Genomic DNA, 24,170 nt, shown 5'->3' with positions numbered 1-24,170 from the left:
AACCTGGACATTGCACACCAATAGAAACACACGGTCCGCTGGGCTTTGGAACTGGCTTGTTTTCTCTCTGCATACACTTCACGGTTCAGCTACACTGTACTGTGTATCAATGCTCTATTCACTTTTATTGCCAAACAACCTCTGTGTTATATTTGTAAATTTTTCATAAGTCAAATTTAGTTGTCATCAAGGAGGAGTGCATACACTTTGACCTCAAATATCACTTTAGGAAAGGTAACTCACAGGTACAGGTACCAATACATACGGATATGAGCTCAATATTGTTTATATGTTAGAGTGACAGAAAACAATGGGACCTGGGAACCTAGGTGGTAGAAAGCACACCTTCAGAAGGTCTAGGATTAATTCAAATTCCACCGCTATGCAGTGAGTTTAGATTTAATGAAATGGGCAATTCCAGTATCTCAGCTGCCTTCAACACAGCAACTGATTTCTCCATGTTACAGTCCACGATGGACTTTCCTTGGACTCTGTATTTCATATTTTATGGTCACTGGGGTACTGCTGGGATATTTTTCTCTTGCAGCAGAGAGAAAAGAAAGGCATGGTTAAACCATGACCTCACCTGGACGTGGTGCATGTCACATTTTGTTTTGTTTTTGTTTATAAGGAACTCTCTCACATAGCTCAGTCTGGCTTCCCAACTCTCAGTCTTCCTGCCTGTCTCCCAAGTGCTGAGGTCATAAGCATGTGTCCTAGTTTCTAGCTGACACGTGCCAATCTTTATACATATTTCATTGGGCCAAAAAAGTCCACATCAAAACATACTGTTGACAGGATCAGGAAAGCAGAAGTCACCCTGGGGAGGAAGAACAAACATTCTAAAACCTAACACTGCCCCCCTGGAATGACGTAGTGGCTTTTGGACAGGGTCTTTTACCTTTCTGGACCTATGTCTTCACTTCTAAAATAGTTGCTGAGAAGCTTCAAAGCCTAGAAGAAAGTATTTTGGAAACAATAAAGCGACAGACGAATTCAAATGTCACTGCTACTGTTGTTAGTGAAACATCCAGAAATGTAGGTGCAGGCCAGCCCGTAGGAGGCTGACTGCCAGGAAAAGAAGGGCTGCCTTCAGGAAAACACTGTGAGTGACTGAGAGAACAGACACTCAAGGGGGTGCCAAACAATGGCAGATGCTTGTTCCCTTGACCTCTGAATATAACCTTGCTGCTTTCAACCAAGACAATGTCACCATCTTTTCAGTACAATACAACTATGTTTAATCAAGCCCCAACACACACACACACACACACACACACACACCATAAATATACACACATGCACACACACATACACACATATAGACACATATACATACATGTACACACATACCCACATATACACAGTCTAGATATACACACATGCACACAAACACAGACACATACATGCATACACATATACACATATGCATACACATGCACTATAGCCACTCAATGACCAGGCAGCTCCAAGTCAGTTGTGTGTGATCTGACCATAGCAGAGAACAGAAGTCAGCTCAGCCTCAGGCTTGCCCCTGATCCTGGACTCTGTATGATGCCCAGGCATCAAGCTTCACAGACTTCAAAGGGCCATGGATTTCCTGGCCGAGCAGCCAGGTGAGGCTCTCACCCCAGCTACAGGATGACAAGAAAGTCTAAGTTTCTTGGTCTCCCTGGAGGTATTGCCCAAAACCCAAAGCTGGCTCCACAGGCATAAAGCCTCAGTTTTCAGTTAATATGAGTCCCCACCCACCCACCCATAAAGCACCTAAGATTTTGAAAGCCAGATGCCAGACTCTGGAGGACAGTTTAGAAGGCAAGCCAGATTCAGGAGTAAGAATAGATGAATTTTCTTGGACACCAAGGCTATCCACCATCTATTGCTGGAGTCTAGGCCAGTGACTTTTGGAACTTGCCAGTAGTCAGGGTTATCCCCAAGAATATGTTCATTCTTTCTTTCTCAGGCCCTCTTTATGGAGCCCTGTGGATGGCTGAGCTCTCAGGCCACAGTATCAGGTTCTGTAGGGCTTTGGCCTGGACATGACGTCTTCCGCATCTCTTAGATTTAGGATTTAATATGTTAAGATATACCAGAGCTTATTGCAATGCCTAGCACACTCAAGTATGAACCATTACTGACAAGATGGGGTCTAGAAATTTGACAGAATATGAAGAAAGTACAGGTTAAGTACTAGATTTTGTTGCAAGGAGAGAGTTCTTTTAGCCCGAGGACAGCCTGAAGACAGAAATCAACACACATCAACTACCTCCGGTGACATCCTATGTGGAGCCCAGCAGAACTTGGGAAGAAGGCCCCTCAGCACCTCCCCAGACATGATCCTAGCCTCCCAGCCTAAGGCTTGTCTTCCAAGGAAACCTGTGGGTTTCAAGATTTCTAAGCATGTGCTCAGATCCAGGTTGTCTTAAGGGGTTCAGCCCCATTGGAATGCCTAAAAACCTCAAGTCCCCATGATGCATCAGCCCCACAGAAGGTCTGCTGGATCTGTAGAGAACTGGAGCATGGGCCAGCAAGCCGCCTTGTAGATGTCCCCATGGGGCTCTTCCTCATTTATTACTCACTTCCCATAACTTGGCAGGGGACTAAATCTGCCCCAGTGGTAAGCACAGGCTCCCAGAGAGCAGAGAAAAGCACCCCCTCCATATGCCGAGTACAGAGTTCAAGTTCCCAGTGTGTGTGGCCACTGTCTGGCCTTTGGCAAAACATTTTATTGTTCTAGGACTCAGTTTCTTTATTTATTAAATAAAGGATGATTTCAAAAGTCCCTGTCTGGCTGTAACATACAGTTCTTTTAAAAATCGTCCTATTTAATAAATTAGGCTTTATTAGGTTCAAGCACATACTTGTGTTATTACTCTTAAGTCATTTAAATTAGATTCAAATTAGGTTAACCAAGTGTTGCCCTCCAGAGAGCCAGGGACTAGGAGATAAGAATAATTCATAGCCTCTTATCAATCAGCAGCCCCTAAATGGGTGCTTCAAGAACCGCTTGAGCATGCTTGAAAAGCACTGCACTTCTGCAATTTAAATATTCTCACTTTAATCTCCTTCACATCTTTCATTTGCTTAGCAAAACCTTTCTTTCTTTCTTTCCTTTTTCTCTCCACATAGTCAGCAAGAAGGGCACTGTCTTATCACCGTGAAGGAACTGCACAATCCTAGGCAGGCAGCTCATAACGATGAGTTGACACAGAGTAATGGAGAAATTTCTCTCTCCACAGTGCTGTCCCTTTGCTCTTAAACTGTGCTTCCTGTAAGATAGCTGGGGCCCACAGGAACTCCCACTGAAGCCTAGTTTCAGGGGTCATCAACAACCCAAAACCCTTCTCAAAGAGGCAGGTTCCTCACAGGCAAATGCCTGTGCCCAGGTCTGATTCCTTTGCTCCCAGCCAGCTAGTAATCTCGAAAGTCCTATCCCTGGGCCTGCAGCTAAGAAAACTGGAAAGGGAGGGGGGGGCCTCCCTTAGATGTGTCTAGATGGCTGTTACTCTCTTCCCACAACACAGACACAAAATTATTATGGCCTCAAAGTACCAAGCAAAGCTGACCCTTGACCTGCTTCTCCAAGGAGAGGTGTGGCCAGGGTAGGATGTAACAAAATATGCCGGTGTTAACAATCAGGCTGCATAGTTCCCAGAAGAACCAGAAACCTGAACTTTGAACCTTCCAACTATTGCAAGTGGACACTCGTCACAGATAGCCAGAGAAAGAGGCCTGAAGCCCTGGCCAGGCCTTCCATGCTAGATTAAGCTTTCTCAGGCAAGGTTTGAACAATGTGAAAGACTTTCATTGTACAGTGAGCCAACGGCCTAGTTTAATCATCAACACATTAAGTTTCAAATATGGGCTTCCAGCATTTACTCTCATTCCTTTCATGGACTCCATCTTGGGAGACAAATTGTGGGGAGTGAAGCAGCATGAGAAAAGGTTTCTAGTTTTTGTTTTGTTTGGTTTTTTTTGAGACAAGGTTTCCCTGTGTAGCCCTGGCTGTCCTGGAACTCAGGAACAGTAGGAACTAGAACTGGTAGGACAGTGACTGTAGACCAGGCTGGCCTGGTACTTAGAGATCTACCTCTGCATCCTGAGTGATGGGATTAAAGGTGTACACCACCACACCTGGCTACGGTTTCTGTTTTCTAAGGGGGATGGCTGTGGAACCATCCCCTCTTCCCCCTGCCAGCATCCTCAGGGCTAGGGAATGACAGGCCAGCCTCACCATGGCCAGCAGGAAGAGATTTCTAACAGGAATTAAAAATCCACTCCATGTCTCTATAATAACTTGTCTCTCCTGAGTACTAAGGAAATAATATCAATAAAATTATAGAACACAGTTATATAGTAAATGAATATAGGGTGCTCATTACTGAATTTAAAAAAAAACATAGACTAAGAGAAAAAAATCAGAATTCCCTATAATCCCATTCTACAAAGATAAACATTCTGATGTAAAATTTCCCACTGCTCCCCCATGGAATTTCTTTAATCTGACAAAGAAGCTTGAGCAGAGCACAGCTCAACTTCACAAGCCCCGTAAAGAAAGCACCATCTGTGTAATCGGGTCTATTTGGCCAGCAAAGAAATGGGAGGCCCTGGAGGCTTTGGTTTAGAGGTTTTAGTTCACGCAACAGTTTAAGCTGTTGCCCTGCATGGCCTCAATGTGTCCAAGACCAGCAGGCCAGCGAGCCAGTGAGCCAGTGAACCAGCGAGCTTCACTTTCACAGCCATTGACTTGATGAGATCAGAGGCTAGGAATACCTACTGCTCCAAAATCCACCTGCAAAGAATGCACTCAGCCTAGACTCCAGGGTAGGACAGTGACATCAAGGCCACACCCAGGAAATGACGCACAATCATTACAGTGTTACAGACAGTAGATTTAAAAAGGATGAATGACATAGACCATAAGCAAACAGGCACTTGTAACCAGATGACCAGTCCAGACGCAGGCTGACCTCTGCTGACACCAGAATGGGAAGTAACCTTGCCCGAGGGGATTGTTTTCACTGCCCAGTACAGAATCCAGTAACTTGGGAGTGGCCAATTTTTTTCTAGCTGAAGGAAGGTGGCAGACGCTCTGCAAGAATCTATGTATTCAGGCCACATATGCCTCTCTCCTTGGCTCTCCACAAGGGCACATAGGGAAATGGTCTTGGCTGCAGAGGCTGAGGGACTTGGGCTGGGATCAGGACAACAAAGGTCTCAGTGTGTGGCCCAAGAAGATATTCTAGTTTTCTTTCTTTCTTTCTTTCTTTCTTTCTTTCTTTCTTTCTTTCTTTCTTTCTTCCTCCCTTTCTTCTCTCTTCTCTCTCTCTCTCTCTCTCTTTCATTCTTTCTTTCTTCCTTCCTTCCCTCCTTCTCTCTCTCCTTCCTTCCTTTCTTTTTCTTTCTTTCTTTCTTTCTTTCTTTCGTTCTTTCTTTCTTCCTCCCTCTTTCTTTCTTGCCCTTTCTTTCTTTCTTTCTTTCTTTCTTTCTTTCTTTCTTTCCTTCTTTCTTTCTTTCTTCTGTTTCTGTTTTGCTTTATTTTGTTTTGTTTCTGAAGCAAGGTCTCTCTCTATCTTTGTAGCTCTGGCTGTCTTGGAACTAGCTATGTATGCCAGGCTGGCCTACCTCTTGATCGCTACCATTGAAGGTGTACACCACAACACCCAGCCTAGTATGCTTTCTGTTGCTGTGAATATACAATGTGACCCAAAGCAGTTTAGAGAGGGAAGGGTTAACCTGGTTTATAGATTACAGTCACTCATCAGAGGAATCCAAGGCAGGAACTTAGGGTAGGACCATGGAAGTGAAACAGAGACCACAGGGGGACAGTACTTACTGTTGCTCAATTACTTTTCTTATACAGCCCACACCCACCAGATTAGAGATGGCACCGCCCACACTGGGCCAAGCCCTCCTACCTCAGTTAAGAAAATGTCTCACAAACGTGGTCATAGGCCAGTCTGATATGAGTAGGTCTTCATTTGAAGTTCCCTCATCCCAGGTGATGCTAGGTTTGTGTCAAGTGGACCGATGAAGCTAACTATGACCTATGGAGTTTGAAACAAGCTTTCAGGGGGCAACTTGAGAGAAACTGGCAGGATGTTGGGACAAGGATGAGAAGGAGGAAAGGAAGGAAGGGCTCTGACTGACTGAGGAAACCTGGCCACGTGAGAAGGATTTTGCTGCAGTTAGAACCCAGAGCTTGGCCAGGGGTTTTCAGGGAGGAAAGGAAAGAGACTTCAATCAAACCAGGGATCCATGATGTTCTCAGAATAATCTGCATGGGCCAGGGATAGTGGCACTTGCCAGTGATCCCTGGGAGCCTCTTGGGAGGCTAAGGCAGGAAGAACACAGGTCCAAGCAAGACCCTCTTTCTTTGACGGAGGGGCTGGATAGATGGCTCAGCGGTTAAGAGTGCTGACTGCTCTTCCAGGGGACGTGGGTTCAAATCCCAGCAACCACATGGCAGCTCACAACTGTCTGTAACTCCAAGATCTGACACCTTCACACAGACATGCAGGCAGGCAAAACACCAATGCAGATAAAATGAAAATAGATTATTAAAAAGATAAATAAATAAAAATTGTATTGTGGGGGACAGAGGAGGTGGCTCAGTGGTTCAGAGCACTTGTTGCTCTTTCAGAGGATCCAGGTTTGAGTCCCAGCACCCACTCAGTATCTCACAACCATTCTTAACTTCATTTATTTGGTACACTGACATACACACATGCAAAACACCCATACACAAACACAAAAAGTTTAAAACAGTCTTCTCTTAATTGGAATGTAAATCTGAGCCAAGTTTTCTTAAGGGCCACTTAGGAATGAATATCAGATATAGCTTACCTAATTATTATTCATGTGTATGCTGGGGGGGGGCATTGAGGTCCATGTACGGCCCAGTGTACAGAGAACAACCCTGTGGAGTCAGTTCTCTTCTTCTATATCAATGTGGGTTCCAGTGACTCAAGTCAGCCTGCCAAGTTTACACAGCAAGTGCCTTCACCCACTGAGCCACCTCACCAACTCTTAGATTTTAAACTGCCTGTTCCCCTGGGCCCGATAATTCTGCTTTTAAAAGGCTCTTGTGCTGAACACTTGGTGGCACACGCCTTTGATCCTAGCACTTGGGAAGCAAAGGGAAGTGGATCTCTGAGTTCAAGGCCTGGTCTATTGAGAGAGTTCCAGGTCAGCTGGGACTACACAGAGAAACCTTGTCTAAAAAAACAAAAACAAAAAAACAAAAACAAAAAACAAACAAACAAACAAACAAACAAACAAAACCAAATAAATGATAAAAGAATAGAAGCCTCTCTCATAATGATATAACCAGATGTGCCCATAAGTTCAGGCTGAAGTGGCAGTGGGATGCGGGTAGCCACTGAAGGCCATGAGGTGACATCAGCTGCTTACAGTGCACTGCCATGTCAAGGTTTTTGAACGGTGTGTACAGATGTCTTTTGGAGACACCTCTGGCTCCAACTACCACAGTAAATATCAAAATAAAACAATTTATTTTAATTCTTTGGTCTCCAGCACTTTTACACTCTCCCATATCCGGTGTGCCCAAAAGTTCTCAAAAGAGTCCCCCCTTTTGAGAACACTTTAACTTTATTTTTATTTATTGTGTATGGTGTTTTGCCTGCAGGTATATCGGTGTGTTGCATGTGTGTAGTGCCCTCATAGGCCAGAAGAAGGAGTCAGATAATCTGGAACTGAACTTACAGACAGGTGTGAACTGCCACGTGGGTACTGGCAACCAAACCCGGGTCCTCTGGAGGGGTGGCTAATGCTCTTAACCACTGAGCCATCCCTCCAGTGGGTCAGCCTTTTGACACTCAACAGTGTCATCTTGAGAACTGTGCAATCAAGTTATAAACAAACAAACTCATGGTTTAAGTAAATCTATGCTATTGTGTTGGATATTCATAGCTGTCCTTGGTCATATGAAGCTATAGGTTGGGCACACCCACTAGTTTATTAAGCACTAGCATTATATAGGACAATGTATATCTTTCAGTTAATTTTTGCTTAAACAATGCTTCCTGTCATTTGAGCTGTTGGAAAAATGGGGTGATGGATTTAGCTTACTGTGGGGTGGCCATGTGTCTCAAACTATAAAATAAAATAATGTAGCATGGGAGAATAGCTCAGAGGTATATAGGACATATGCTTGGCTTCTTGCTGGAGGCCTTGGGTTCAATCCACACACATATACATGCACACATGCACAAGCACACACATACATGTATAACATGCACAAGTACACACACACACATAGGCATAAGCACACACACATACATACATACATATGTATGTACATACATACACACACAAGAATGGAATGTGCAGGCATACACACATATGCATAGGCTCACACATAGACACACAGACACATGCATGCACACAAACAGGCATACACATATATAATCTTTGAAGGACAATAAGACAACGCACAATAAAACAAAGTGTAGATCAGGCCTGATGGAGCAGGTCTGTAATCCTCAGGAGGCGGAGGCAGAAGGATCACAAGTTCAAGAACTGCCTGGGCTACAGAGAGACTTTAATGTCAGCTTGGGCAACTTAATGAGACCCTGTCTCAAAATAAAAACTAAAAAGAGGGCCAAGGAGATTCCTCAGAGGTAAAGCACACATGCAGCATATATGAGATGTTAGGTTTCATTTATAATATTGAAAATAAAAAGTATGCCTGTATGGCATTATATCAAAAACATGCCTCTATAAAAAAAAACCTATGCATAGAAAAACAGTTGGAAGATCCTACATTAAAAGACTAATAATATAATCTTTATCTTTAGTGGGGCAGAAAGATTAGTGAATTTTTATATGGGTTTTATTTTTCATATTCTTGTTGGGCATGCTATTTCTGGAAACAGATGGCATGTGATTTAAAAAAAAAATCACACACACATTGCTTAGAACTAGGATTTTCAGAAAATACCCAGACAGTAAGGCTGATTTATCATCTAAGTTATTTTGTGTATGAACATCTTCATGCCTGTCCACCTGTATGTTATATGTATGTGTGCACATGTGGGAGGGTGAACGCGGTGCTCTTATGTGCACATGTGGATGCCACAGACAGATATCACGTGTCCTGCTCTACCTTGTCCACTTTGGGTTTTGAGACTGATCTCTCCCTGACCCTGGAGCTCATCAGTTCTGCTGGACTAGCTGGCCAGCAGGACCCAATGGTTCTCCTTCTGCTTTTACTGTCCCAGTGCTGGGTGCACAGGCACGCCACTGAGCTGAGCTTTCACACGGGCACTGCCGATCAATCGATCAATTGGACTCAATCCTCCTGTTTTCTGGGCAAGCACTTTACTGACTGTGACCCTTCCTCAGTCCCTCCTCATCCAGTCTCCAGACAGAAATTCCTGAATCTGTTTGTAGTTGGTTCCCTGAAGTCTTTCCCCATGATCAGAGGAGGCCCAGAAGAGAGAAACTCGGTCTTTGATTTGTTCCCATCACTTCAAAACATCCTTGAATTTCTCGGTTCCTTTCCTATGTAACTTATCTGAGTCAATTATGCATCTGACCCTCAAATTAAAAACAACAACAAAACACAACACAGTGCCAGACGTAACCCTCCACCCACACTCCAATTTCAGTAACTGCTGAGCTGGGCATCCTGCCCAACTGGAACCTGGACACAGGGTGTCTGCAGTCTAGGAAGTACTAGTTTGTATTTGTAAAATTTCCCATTCTACTGTAGGTGCTCTTTCAAAGTCTCAACTTGACTCCCAGCTGAGGGAAACCCCCATAGTGGTGTATGAGGACAACACACACACACACACACACACACACACACACACACTCCATACACCCCATCCCCTGCCCAGCTCAGGGGCCTAGAGCCCTGAGAACTAACGGATCTTAGATACACTATTATCTCTGAAGCTCCGATGGGCCCCTTCTTCCTACACACAAAGGCAGCTGGGCGGGGTGAGTGGAGTGGTGTCACCCAGCCTAAGCTAGTATGCTATCTACCCTTGATCCTTGATCCCCCCGCAAAGCATCAAAGTGCAAACTGCAATTCATTCAGACCGCCATGGGATTCTGTGGAGACTGTTGCCAACCACAGAAGGAGCAGCATTTTTCTGGTGGGTTTAGAGCTTCCTGTCAAGGACAGTTAATTTTAATTTTTCCACCGAGCTCAACCTCAAAGTGAAGCTGATTGCTACCCAGCAAGACAGGCCGAGTTATTGGAGGCTTTAATTGAGTGCAGATCTGTGTCCCCAAAGCGTAACCTTTGTTGTATATATATTTGGGGACAAGAAGAAAGACGAAAAAAACAGGCCTTTTGAAGGAAAGTGATGGAAGTTGAATGTGCTCTACAGCCAGAAAGCCAGCACCAAGGGGCAGCTTGGGGAGAGGGATTGTGGGACCTCAACTCCCCATGAAGCCTTCTATTTGGGGGGACAAGATCTCACTATGCAGCCCTAGGTAATATGGAACTCACTATTTTAGACCAGGCTGGCTGGCCTCAAAATCACAAAGACCCACCTACATCTACTTCCTAAACGCTGGCATTAAAAATGTATGACACCAAACGGGACCTCCATTTATCTATCTATCTATCTATCTATCTATCTATCTATCTATCTATCTATTGGTTTGTTTCAGACAGGGCCTCACTCTGGTCCAGGCTGGCCTAGAACTTGTAACAATCCCCCTGCCTCAGTCTCCCAAGGGTTGGTATTACAGGCATAATCCACTGCCTCTGGTTGTACACACAGACAGCTCCTATAGGCTCTGTGAAAAAATCTTTGTACAGGTCCAGTGCCTGTGCTTAACTCTTTCCCAAGCTCTAGACTCCATTGCTGTTCCTCTCCAGGGAACAAGGACACTAAGGAGGGACGGAGGCTTGTTGGCAGAGGAGTTGGCATGTGTTGCTGATGTCAGGCTCCTCTTGCCCCAGGGTGCTGGTCCTTACTCCTGTCCAATATAGTTGTGTCTGTCCACATCGTTTTACCCGTAGCCTTACTATGTGTGATGGCTAATCTTGGTTGTGAGCTTGACACACCTAGGAAAAAGGGACTCTCTATCAAGGCTTTGCCTCCACTAGCCTGTCCTGTGGGGGTATCTGTGGTAGCATTTTCCTGATGGCTAACTGACAGGGGTAGGAGGGCCACTGTGGTTGGTACCATCCCTAGGCTGATACAAGGAAAGTAGCGGACTTGTGAGCCTGGGATTCCTCCATGGTCTCTGCTTTAGTTCCTGCCTCAGATTCCTGTCTTAAGCTCTTGCTCTGGCTTCCCTTGATGATGGATTCTAACCTGTAAATGCAATTCAACCCTTTCCTCACCAAGTTGCTTTTGATAATTGTATTTATCACTGCCACAGATCAACTTAGAATAGTGTGGATCTTCAAAGGAAGCATAATGCTCCTTTGGCACTCTAATTTAAAGGTCTGACACCTTGTTACCCTTCCTTGAGCAGTAGGCTGGTCTTTGTGCTACTGAAAGACATCTTTTCTTTTCTTTTCTTTTAAAGATTTATTTATTTTATGTATAAGAGTACACTATAGCTGTTAGACACACCAGAAGAGGGTATCAGATCCCATTACAGATGGTTGTGAGCCACCATGTGGTTGCTGGGAACTGAACTCAGGACCTCTAGAAGAGCAGTCAGTGCTCTTAACCACTGAGCCATCTCTCCAGCCCAAAGATGGCTTATTCATGCCAAACCCTATACACTCTTAAAACACTGACGATAGTTCTCTTTGACACCTCCCCCCAAATACTGATCCTGACATCCAAGTTTTTCTAAGACAAAAAACTATATCCCCTTCAAATCTTCCTCTCCTCTCTCCTCTCTTTTCCTCTCCTCTCCTCTTCTCTCCTCCCCTCTTTTCTTTTCTCCTCCCCTCTTCTCTTCTCTCCTCCCCTCTTCTCTTCTCCTCATCATACAGTCTGGTCCCCTCCTCCTCTCCCAGTCAGTCTGCTGAGACATCATCCCAGTCCAAGCCTCCCTCTCTTGCTTATACAACACCACTACCCTCCAACAGACTTTTCTTGCTTCTGCTTTTCATTCCCCTGGCATCCTTCTCTATAGGTCAACCAAACTGATCTTTTAAACAAATGAAATGCTTACCCATATCTTAAACTATCTTTCCAGACTCCTCTTCTTGGTGGCCCACCCTACCCCCTCATCCCTTCAGCTGCATTGGTAGCCTTCCCATTCTTACCACTTGCCCGTTCCTTTAGCCTGGATGACACTCTCACCCCAGTTTGCTTCCCACCTTACTCCGATGCCGCCTCCCCAGAGAGGCCTCTGCTACACATCTTTCCAAATATAGCCCGTGGCTTCCCTGTGTTGTGCCATGTGGCCTTAGTTTCTCCACAGCTCCTATTTGTTCATTTGCTGTTTGCTCCCATTAGAACTGAAGTCCACCCTCCTCCCTTATCCCCAAGTCCCCCAGGTCTTGGCTTGATCAACCTGTTCCCTTCTGTTCCCATCAGCACATCATAGACTCTATATCATTATGGGGATAAATGATCAACTACAGACTGTGAGGTTTCCTCTGTCACCCCCAGCCTTCACACCTTAGTTTGTGGCGTTTCCTTGACATGGCCTGCCTCACTCACCGTCCTCTCCTCATTAAATGTTGACCCTTATAGTGAACACATGCTCACCCTTGTAGCAGGGTAGATTTAAAGGTGTCTCTCCACCAGGAACCCCCAACACTCCCTCTGGGAATAACTGCTTCCTCTGATACTCTAGCCAACAGCCTTTGTGTTTAGCTGTTCCAAGCTAACTACCTCAAAGCAACTTTAAAAAAAAATTTATTTATTTCATATATGTGAATATACTGTAGTTGTCTTCAGACACACCAGGAGAAGGCATCAGATCCCATTACAGATGTGAGCCACCATGTGGTGGCTGGGAATTGAACTCAGGACCTCTGGTAGAACAGTCAGTGCTCTTAACCGCTGAGCCATCTCTCCAGCCACAGCAACTTGTTGTTGTTGTTGTTGTTCCTAGAAATTCTGCTGAAAGCCTAGACTCTCACCTGGGTTAGAAGTAGCTTCTAAGAACAACGAAGGCTCAGCTAGGCAAAGGGCTCCACAAAGCAATTAGTCCCCATCCATATTGTGTCCTCCAACCCTGTCAGCATTAATTCAAAAATTCTATCCAATCCCAAGGAAATCCTCTGAACCACCGGTTTGAAGCCATTTTTCCCAGCTAAGACCTCCAAACCCATAAATGTTTGGAAGCTTCAAAAATAGAGGCCTCTTTTAAAGGTTCTCCCGGGGGCTCTGTGAAGCAAGCTCAGATGAACAGATTGTTTCAGTTGCGTCTGGGGAGATCTGGCAGGTGTGGAATTAGGTGAATGATCCAAAGGGAAAGAGCAAATGCCCAGGCTGCGCCTACCCAGAGGGGGTTAGATTTCTCATAGTCAGAGAACGAAACGGTATCCAGAGGCCTGGGGCTCAGGAAGAGCGCTGCTTTGGGTCTTTGCTTGTAATCGCCCTGCGATTATAGGGTCCCGCGTAGAAAGCCGTGCACCACCCGAAGCGCGCGGCGTCCACCGACCGATCCTTCTCCCTGCGCCCAGGGCCACGGCGCTGGACCGCTATGGGCTGCAGAAGGCGGGTTTCACGCACGTGCTGAACGCCGCGCACGGCCGCTGGAATGTGGACACCGGGCCGGACTACTACCGAGACATGGCCATCGAGTACCACGGCGTCGAGGCCGACGACGTGCCCACCTTCGACCTCAGCATCTTTTTCTACTCAGCTGCGGCCTTCATCGACTCCGCGCTTCGAGACGACCACAGTAAGAGACTCTCTCCTACCGGGTCCTGCCAAGGCCCCACCCCCAGACTGAAACCCCACCCACCAGGCCCCGCCCCCAGACAGAGTACAACCCCCTAAGCCGAGGCTCCACCCCCTCCCGCCCACGCTTTTCCTACGCCCTGCCAGGTCACGCCTCAAGGCATGCTATCCATTCCCTTCTGAGAAGTCCTGCCCCCATACATAGTCCCCGTCCCAGGGAGAAGCCTGGCTTCTGTCAACCGGTCCCTGTCCCAATGGGTCCGAAGCAGGATCTACAAGAAAGTGATTCTCAAACCTGGTGCACTGGGGCTGAGGATTGTCGGCAGGGATTGGCTGAACAAACTGTTTAGCCATATGTGTTGCTGGTGGGGGTCAGGCTTGATATCCGGTGTTGGGAACAAGCACCCTTAAAAAGGCCAGGGTGAGCCTGGGCAGAGCATGGGGAGAGCGGTGCATGCCTTTAATCCTAACACTCAGGAGGCAGAGGCAGGCAGATCTCTGTGCGTTCGAGGCCAGCCTGGTCTACAGAGTGAGTTCAGAACAATCAGGGATACACAGAGAAACCATATCTTGGAAAACCAAAAAAATTTAAAGAAAGGCCAGGGTGGTCTGGAACCCCTCAAAACTGTGAACTGTAGCCAAAACACTAATCACACTTGGACCCAAACTTGACTAGAACCTAAGGCTTCAATGCCAGAAAACGTTTAAGGAAGTGGCTTGCTTGAGAATCTATGTACAGACTTACCAAGCACACCCACAAACTACTCTCTAAGATACCTACCTTTTAAAAGTGGAGGGCCCAATATAATAAGAATGTGGGTTTTGCACCCAGAGTCCCAGTATCCTGATGCCACTGGTCCATCTGTTGAGTCAAAGTCCTAGTCCTTGCCCACTAAATCCAGTTTTGACTGCTCTCACGCCAAGGTAGCTACAAGGCTATTTTGGAGGGAAGGGCACAGCTTGGGTATGCACCATGAGTAAGACTGGGTACACTTCAGCACATTCCGCCGAGGTGCAAGGGACATGGCCTCCCTAATCTGTGCTCTGACTTCAGCCTCTTGTCATGCCCCTTTCTGAATCACCACTTAACTCGGGATCGGGTTACCAGAGGCCTTTCTTGCCACAAGAGGTTGGGATTACAAGGCTCGCTGACCGACTGACCTGCTTCAGGAACTTGCAACCTAGGGCTAGGCCTGCGCCAAGTCTGCCAGATGTAGACCTTGATGGCTATGGTGGCTCTTGGCTCCTTGACCAGCCATAGCCACCCACAAAATTTGTCACCATTCTGGCTCAGAGGACACTTTGCCACTGGAAACCACGCGCAGAGTCGGTGTGCTTGAATCAGAGGATGTATCATTTTTGACCTGTCCTTTAATGAGTCTATTTATGGACCATCTCTTGTATTCCGTACATTCTGAGTTTCCACACAGGATCAAAAAAGAGCAACCAGACTCTGATTCATCTCCATGAAGTAAAATTCACCTCACTGTATTTGAAGTTAACTGAAAACATATTGTTTTTGTGTGTGTGTGTGTGTGTGTGTGTGTGTGTGTGTGTGTGTGTGTGATGTTGTGCAGCAATCCAGCCCTTTGGTATCTGTTTCATGTGCTCGGTTGCCATTTTTATGTCTTAGAACTCCCTCTTAATGGAAGGGGCCTGGCAGGCCTTGAGGAAGACAAGGCTGGGTTTAGCTTTTCATCACAAAACTCAGTAATGATGTGATTCCTCCAGTGATGAAAATATTTACCTTGAGCAGCTATAATGAGGAGCAGCAGCAGAATACATAAAGCTCTTGGCATGGAACCTGGGGTGCAGGAGACCCACGAATGCACTTGGTAGAGAGAGGCTGTGCACGGCGAAGCATGTAACTATGCCAGCATGTGCACCTCATCATCATAAAGTCTCCAATCCTAAAAGAAAAAAAGAGGGAGAGAAAAAGGCATTCCGACTTTGAACTTGTCTGATATACTCACATGAAAGCTTGTCTCAGGACCCTGGCACACTGTTTAAGAAGCCGCCTCACTGCCAAATCGGCAAAGATTCGGGCTCAGGAGTCGGGTGTTCAAGGCCTGTTCGGCAGGATCACATCAGTAAGAAAGTATCAGGCTGGTGCGTGAGCGGTTCGTGAAAGCTCACGGTAAAGGATGGGTCAAGAGGGAAGAGCATATACTGACGTCAGAGAGTGCACAGGAAACAGAACAGATGGGTCAAGTGTGTCGATTAAGCTGGCTGGTATTAGAAAACTGAGCTCCACACTGGCCATCGTGGGGGGATCGGGCTCCATTCTCAGTGACTTTTGAATTTGGAATGTCTAAAGACTTCCCCAAGCCAGGGCCTGAAATGTCAGCCCTTCAGAACCCAGCATCCCCACGAATGAATGTTGCCGGCAGCTTGTGCTTGTGAGGCAGCGGGATGGAGGTTTGGGGTGAAGACAGTCCCGTGTCTCCTTTGAAGGCTGCGGCTGCTTGTTCACCCCCTCTGCCACCCCCTCCCCCCCACGGCAGTGTTTCTGAGGAGAATCCGTGCCAGTATGGCAGAGTGTCTGACTTTTCAGGAAAAACCTCCAGTCTGGATTGTTCTGTCAGATTGCTCACGTTTTAAAGTGCTGTCAGAGGGCAAACAAGAGTAGCAGGGTCATCTGCTTGTCATCTGTGTCCTGAGTGGGCAGAGGAACAAAAGAGAAGGCTAGTTAGCTCAGCTCCAGCATTGCCACAGACTCCAGGAGATGCGGGTGACAGGTGTTTGGCCCGCCGGCCACATGCAGGAGATGGCCTGATCCTTGTCTAGTCATGCACTGGGGAACCAAGGGACACTGCTGTGGGATTTCTGAGCCAGACCTGGTCGCATGTTTCCTATTATACTCCTGACATAAGAGGTGTTGATAGACAGTCTGGCGCAAAGGCAGGCCTTTCCTTCTTCCCTCCCTCTTGCCTTTCTTGCCCTTTGTTGGCAAGTGCTAACCTAAAATAACCACCTGTCCCCTGCCCCTCACTGCCAGCTCTTTTTGAATTAGTTTTTTTTCTTTTTTGTTTTCTTTCTCTTCTTCTCCTTCTTCTTCTTAACACTGGGAATGAACTTGGGTCCCTACATCTCCTGGGTTTTTTTTTTTATTTTAATTTTTTCCCTTTTTCATTTGTTATTTTGTTTGTTTGACACAGGGTCTTGTTAAGTAGCCCCGGCTATCCTAGAGTTCAGGATCCCCCTGCCTCATCCTGGGTGCTGGGGTTACAGGTTTATACCACTGCACTCAGTTTCTTGTTGAAGAAACCCCTGCTGTAGTGTGCTGTGGAGTTAAACTCGCAGCCTGTCATCAGCCTCTGGGGTCGACTCCTTCCCCCACTTTGTGCCAATTTGACCTTTATAAAGAACTAGGAAACCTTCATCATGGTGGAAAGATTGGGTCCATAACTCAGTCTGTTATCTTGCCTGGTAGCTGAGAAAACAGACTCTGCAAAGCCAGGTGGTGTGCCCAGGGTCACAGAACTAACCAGGGGCAACACTCACAAGCCAAGGAGGAGCCCCTTCCTCCCCCCCCCCCCCAGGAGAGAGTCTTTTGTCCTTAATGTGAATATCTCTTTGGTGACTGTGCTATTTAAGAGGTCACCAAATATCATGGAAGGGGAGACAAAGCCAGCTGGCTATAGGATCTGACACAAGTGAACTCATCCTTCTTCACTGGGGAAAGAACTGACAAAATGCTGCCCCAGAGCGGAGCATGGATGCTCATGGGAGCTTGGGAACATCTAGTTTAATGAAATCTCCTAGGAAACGCCAGCCATCAGGAGCTGGGAAGGTCGAGTTTCAGTATCACAGCTTGCCTGTCAGTCATTCTTTGTCTTTTTCTTATCTCCCCCCTCCCCCCCCTCCCCCCCCCCCCCCCCCCAGTTTTTGGAGAAAGGATTTCTCTGTGTCACAGCCCTGGCTATCCTGGAATTGGGTCTATAGACCAGGCTGGCCTCTAACTCAGAGATCTGTCTGTCTTTGCCTTCCAAGTACCGGGATTAAAGGCATGTGCCATCACCACCCGACTCCGTTCTTTGTCTTAAACAGGATCCAGCCTACTTTTGAGGCCATTATAAAATCTATTCCAGAGCCCGAAAATGCTGCTCAATGGTGTAACATTTCCTTAGCCTTGGTTTGCGTGTCCAGCACTCTCAGCAACAAAGAAGGAAATCCCAGCACTCAAGAGGCAGAGGCAGATGGATCTCTGTGAGTTTGAGGCCAGCCTAAGTCTACACAGCAAGGTCCAGGCCAGCCACAGCTACATAGTGAGACCCCATCTCAGGATAAATAAATAAATAGTTTTAGAAAATAAAATCTAGGCTGTGAGATCAGCTCAGTTGGAATAGTGCTTGCAGCAGAAGCACAAGGATCTCAGATCATGGGAGACCCCACATGAACAAGCAAACAAAAGCCAGACAAGGGAGGCTGATCCCTGGGGTTTGTAACCAGCCTAGTCTACTAGCAGGGTCCATGCCAGTGAGAGACCTTGTTACAAAAAACAAAGTAAACAGTGCCTGAGGAACGACATCTGAGGTTATCCTCTGGCCTACACAGACACACACACACACACACACACACACACAGATACATACACATACATACACATACACTCATACATACACACACATACACACACACACAGACACACACACTTATATATACACACACAGACACACACACACACAGAGACATACACAGACACACTCATACATACACACACACACACACCAGACCAAGTGGGTATGATTATATAGATAAAATCATCTTTCCGGCAGGAATTTGGTTCTCTGGGGCATCTAAGTTTCAGCCAGGCCAGATTATCCCCAAGTGTTTTAAGGTCCCCTTCCTTTCTGTTGGATTCACACCTTGTCCTCATTCTCTGAGGACCTCTACATCCCCATATCTGTCCAGGATGGAACAGGAACTCTCCCTCCCTGTATGCACTGCTGAGAAAAGCCACTTCCAAGGCAGTGAATGCAAGGGCAGTCCCTAGAACCAGGGAAGGAAGGTGGCACTGATGAAGGTACACATTAAGCCTGGACAGGAGGTAGGTCTGTGGGTCACAGGCTTGACAGGTCTGTCTTGATGATGATGATGATGATGATGATGATGATGATGATGATAATTGTGAAGAAGAGGAGGAAGAGGAGGAGGAGGAAGAAGAAGAGGAGGAGGAGGATGTGTTTGTGTGCACACCACACACCTATAGAACTCAGAGGACAATTTGCAGGCATTGATTCTTTCTGTCTTCCAAGTGGGTTCTAGAAATGGGCTCAGGTCACCAGCTTGCCCAGGAAGCAGTTTCACCCAGAGAGCCATCCCACGGGCTCCTGATACATCTGATTTGAGTAACAGAAGCTCACCATTTGGTCACCACTAAAAACAAGTAGTTGGATGCGGTAGAGTCTTCGAAAGTTAATTTTGAGATAAGATTTTACTCCAAGCTGGCCTCCAACCTCGAATTCATGATAACCCTGATGCCTCGGCCTTATAGGTGAGAGCACCATGCCCAGGTAGATTCATTAGAAATCCTGAATTTAGACTTTCTCCATACAATGGTGGCATCTCTCCTTCTGGCAAATATTTTACTGAAGCCAGCATTTTTCAGACATAATTTGCAACCTATCAGTGGGTCATAAAATCAAAACGGTGGATACGCCCACTGTGTCTTTTCTGCTTTTTTAATTGAATAGATTAGAAAGAATAGAAAATAATTGCGCAAATTGCATGCAGCAAAGGGACATATTATTTGTAAAACCTTTATCTGGCTCACACTGGCAGTGGGTACAGAGCAGTTCTGGGTTTCAATGTCACACTGCCTGTGCTTGGAGCATGGTCTGCCATTTACTGGCCATGTGACTGGGACAAGCCATTTCCCTGCATATCCTTCAGTGACCTCATCTGTGGAATGGCAATGATGGTTTGACTGAAGGCACCGGGTAGTTGTGAGAACTGACAATAAACTATGTGAAGTGCACAGGCACTAAGCATCGTGTGCACACCTGTGACTCTAGCCATCCAGGGAGGCTGAAGCAGGAAGACTGAGAGTGCAAGGCCAGGCCTCAGAGATGCTGCAGGACCCTGTCTCAAAAGCACATAAACAAACAATCCATAAAGCACCCAGAAGAATGTCCAGGGTAATTGAAGTTACCTAGGAGTCAGCTATGAATTGAACCAGGAAACGGTCCTGACAGATCTCCCTTACCTCAGGACCCTGCAGGGGCTGGTGTCAAGGCCATAGACCCTCCTGGTTTCTTGAAGTTCAGGCAAGGACTGGGAACAGGCCTCCCTCACTGCCCCTGTTCTCCATTACCAACGTGGCCTTCACAGTGGGACTTGACAGAGCCCCAGAGCCAAGAGGGAACAGGACCTTGAGGTTCTGGTGAAAGGAAATTGGTGGGGCCCAGGGGCACCTGAGCCCTCCAGAGAACAACTAGCTCTTGCCCTAGGGAAGTGGGCCTCTTTCTCCAGTCTGACAGCATTAATGAGAACCACATTTGGCTCCAAGAGCTCCAGCAGAGTTGAGAGCCCCCTTCTCTCCTTCCCACCCCCCTTGTTTTTTCTTTTTACTCCCTCCTCTCCATCTTCCTTCCCTGTCTTCTTCCCCTCTACCTTCTCTCCACAGGCTTCAGGCTCCCCAAAAGCTTAATGGGTTACAGCATTCATCTGTTACAAGTGTTTAGTTTTGACAGGAGAGGAAGAAACACATCAGTTATCAGCAGAGCTGGCCAGAGGCCAGGCAGCTAACTTCTCTCTGGAATACTCCATTGGGATTAGAACACCAGAGGTAGATGTTCATCTGCTTGGATGGTCCTGCTGGATGAAAGTGTGGACCAGTGCCCCCTTTAATAACACTGGGGGTTGCTTCCTGCCCTCCTTGCTGGCTGGGGTAGACAGAGAAAGGCATTACTTGTGAGGAGTTGGAGGGCACCTCTGTGCTAGCCACCTCCCAACCCCTTAGTTGTCCTTGCCACCGGTCATGGGGCACAGGCCTTCCCACCCCACTTGGAGTGAGAATAGAACTAACATGCTTACTGCGTGGGGATTCTTTCATTTTTTTTTAATGTTGTCTTGGCTTCTTGATCTTGCCTGGGCTTGGTCCCATGAAGAAGGGAGAGCTAAAAAGGACCAAGATCTATGACCATGCAGAAACTATCCACAGACAACTTCCTGTTTATCTCTCGGGCTGAGAGGCAGAAAGACAGGCAGCACTTCGGTCACACAGCAACAGACACCTTAGCCAGCTGAACATCAGAGTCCCACAGCCGTAAGAAACGGCCACCACGGGGAGCAAGCAGAGAGCCAAACTTCAGAGCACAGTGGCACACTGTGCGGGCCTTCTTCCTCTGGCGTCTGCATTGTGAGTGACCTCTGGCAAGACGCTGGACCCACTGAACCTGTCTCTCCATCTCAAAGCAGGGACAACAATATCAAGGGTTAAGTCAAAGCTGAAATGAGACCCGGCCAGTGGGTGTACTGGGTGGGCTCTAGAGCGCCACCAAGTGGAGAACTGAGGTACCTGGGTGTTTGTACATCATTTTTACTGTCTCACTTGAAGACATTCTTAAGGGAATCGCCTACACCCTCCCCAGTGTGTGGTGACATAGCAATGATTATTTGCATATTTGGTGCCTGTGACATTGTTCGTACTAAAGCATCATTGTCTTTGTGAATGTGACAAGGACTGAGTCAGCATGTATGCAAACACTGCCAAAAGAGTCCATTGTATCCAGGTTCTATTAGGGTAAGGTGATGCATACCCAGAATCCCAGAACCCTGCAGGTGGAGGCAGAAGGACCAGGAGGTTGAAAATATTCTGAGGTACATGGTGGATTCAAGGCCACCCTGTTACACATAGGACCCCATCTAAAACAAAACCAAACCAATCCACACCACCAAAACTCCTCCAGAACTAGTGTGGGACAGTTGGTTTCAGTTGGTGGGATGTTCATGCCATGCCTCTGGCACAGATCACAGTAAAAGTGCTTTCACTATTTGAAAGCCTGACCCATGACCACAGGATATTTTTCTAAATTGGTTTTACACTACTGATCTGATCTGATTCTGCCCCTCCACTTGTCAGCTAAGGAAACTGAGGCTTGCGAGGCTGGCTGAGTAGCTTTTTCATTTGTCACCCAGTTGGCAGTCAGCAGCAGAAGGGAGTCTAGGTCTCATGTCTGCAAGTCAGCCGACTCTCATGTGTCCTGAGCCCAGACTTCACGAAGGCCTTTGGGGGCGGTGGGAGCTCTGGCAGATTCAGCGTCAAAGCCAGCGATGTTACATAGGGAAAAAGGGTACACATGCTTTTACCTTCACTGTCAGTGCAAAGATGGGCTGGTCATTGCAGCTCATCTCTGGGATCCGCCCTGCATTCTGCTTAAACTGTTTAATCCTGGCACTTGAGAGACTGAGGTAGGAGGATGTTGAGTTTGAGAACATTCTGGGTTACACAGGAAACTCTGTCCAAACAAACAAACAAACAAACCAGTAGTTTCAAAATATTTACTTGCAAAGGCCAGGAGACTAGCTCAGTGGAATGACAGGTATTGCACACATATACGGTCCTGGATCTGATCCCTAGCATCGGAAAAGAGAAGAAAGGAAGGTTTATGCTTTGAAGATAGCTTTTTTTTTTTTTTTTTTTTTTTTTTTTTTTTTTTTTTTTTTTTGCTGGGGATGTCACCGGAGGATGTTTGTCTTGCATGTGTAAGGTCTTGGGTTTTATTCCCAGCATGGGGTGGGAGGGTGCTTAAGAAAGAAAGAAAAGAGAGCTATTTATATACTGATGTGTAGCGATCTCAAATGTAAACTGTTAACGAAATAAGCAAGATATAGGAAAGGGTTTTGAAAGGCTGCTAGTAGTTCAATGCCTGTCTGGCAGGGGTAAGACCCTGGTTTCCATCCACAGTAGAAGCAAAAGGGAGGGGAGTGGAGGAGGCGAGCGTGAAGTACAGTAAAGGGGACACTCTTCTGGCAGATTCTTTTCTGGAAGAGGAGATTAAAGGGTAGGAGCACCTGTTGCTCTGGAGAGTCAAGGAACCCAGTGTGTGTGTGTGTGTGTGTGTGTGTGTGTGTGTGTGTGTGAGAGAGAGAGAGAGAGAGAGAGAGAGAGAGAGAGAGAGAGAGAGAGAGAGAGAGGTCTCCCACTCAGTCTCTTGGGGTATGTTTTGATATTTGAACCATGCTAAACATGACTGAATAAATATTAAAACAGATGAACGCTTCCAGGAGGCTACTCTCTGAGGCATGGAGATGGGCCATCTCGAAGAAACTTTGGCGCCTTCTTTTAGCAAGAGTTGTAACATCTGCCTTTTACCAATCCTATCATGTGCCGATCAGCAAACAAGTGTGGTATACAGAAACTGCATTCCCAACACCCCTATGAAAGAGCCAAGTGACTGTGTCCCCATTTTGCTGATGGGGGAGGGGGGCTGTGGTCCAAGCCAAACTGAGGGCAACAGAATAAATGTGGGTTGAGGAACTCCGTCCCGTTCAGCGCTGGCTTTCCTGTCCCCTCCACCTGCAGGTAAGATCCTGGTTCACTGTGCCATGGGCCGAAGCCGGTCAGCAACTCTGGTCCTGGCCTACCTGATGATCCACAAGAACATGACTTTGGTGGACGCCATTCAACAAGTGGCTAAGAACCGCTGTGTCCTGCCCAACCGGGGCTTCCTGAAGCAGCTCCGAGAGCTGGACAAGCAGCTAGTGAAGCAGCGGCGACAGGCCGGGACCGGGGACAGTGAGCTAGGGCTGTAGGAAGCCTCCTCAGGTAGGATCAGAGACCCTGGCACTCAGAGCGGAAAGCCAGTCTGCACCGTCTGCACTGAGGCTTTGTTGGTCATGGAGATGAGACAGTGAAACCAAAGGCTGGGCGCAGCAGGGAGGATGGCCGCTGTCTTCTCCGAGTCTAGTTCTTTGCCTCATGGTGGGTCAAGTCAGCTGCAGGGGGAACTGGGTAAGGAAAAGGTACCGCTCTTCAGTCTCCTGTCCTTTAAGTTGGAAGCAAAAAAGGGTTGTTTGTTTGGGCTGTTTTGTTTTGTTTTTTTAACTGTGTGGGCACTGTGTTGCGATTAAATGTTTGGCTCAGAAAAGAAAAAATCACGTTCTTATAAAAACATAACTTTAAAAAAATAGAGCTTCGTCTTCTTCTTCTTTTTTTTAATCACAGAAAATTGCCTGGTAAGCTGTGTTACAGGACCAGCCTTAAAACTTAAGAGAAAGCCTAAGGAGGACCCACGGTTCTTTTTCAGTGGCGGCCAGTGCGCATGTGCCTGGCAGGGGTGGGCGTGGCGTCCTGAGCCCCTGTACAGAAATGGCCTTTCCTTGCATCACAACCAGAGCTGCCATCACCCAAGTGAGTTGTGG

At 46.8% G+C, this 24,170-nt stretch overlaps 1 protein-coding gene across 2 annotated transcripts in view; it reads left to right on the top strand.

The window, feature by feature from the left end:
- Dusp29 (dual specificity phosphatase 29) overlaps positions 1–23,927 on the top strand; it is a 37,312-nt gene extending 13,385 nt beyond the window's left edge. For both annotated transcript variants that reach the window (XM_034497412.2, XM_076931232.1), the window contains 2 exons: positions 13,583–13,803; positions 23,332–23,927. In XM_034497412.2, the coding sequence (XP_034353303.1) occupies positions 13,583–13,803; positions 23,332–23,561 (451 nt within the window). In that variant the 3' untranslated portion in view covers positions 23,562–23,927. The remainder of the gene's footprint in view (positions 1–13,582; positions 13,804–23,331) is intronic.
- Positions 23,928–24,170: the final 243 nt, after the last annotated feature.

This window comes from Arvicanthis niloticus, chromosome 3, assembly GCF_011762505.2.
Source record: "Arvicanthis niloticus isolate mArvNil1 chromosome 3, mArvNil1.pat.X, whole genome shotgun sequence".
NCBI classification, from domain to species: Eukaryota; Metazoa; Chordata; class Mammalia; order Rodentia; family Muridae; genus Arvicanthis; species Arvicanthis niloticus.
This window is presented reverse-complemented; position numbering and strand designations above follow the sequence as displayed.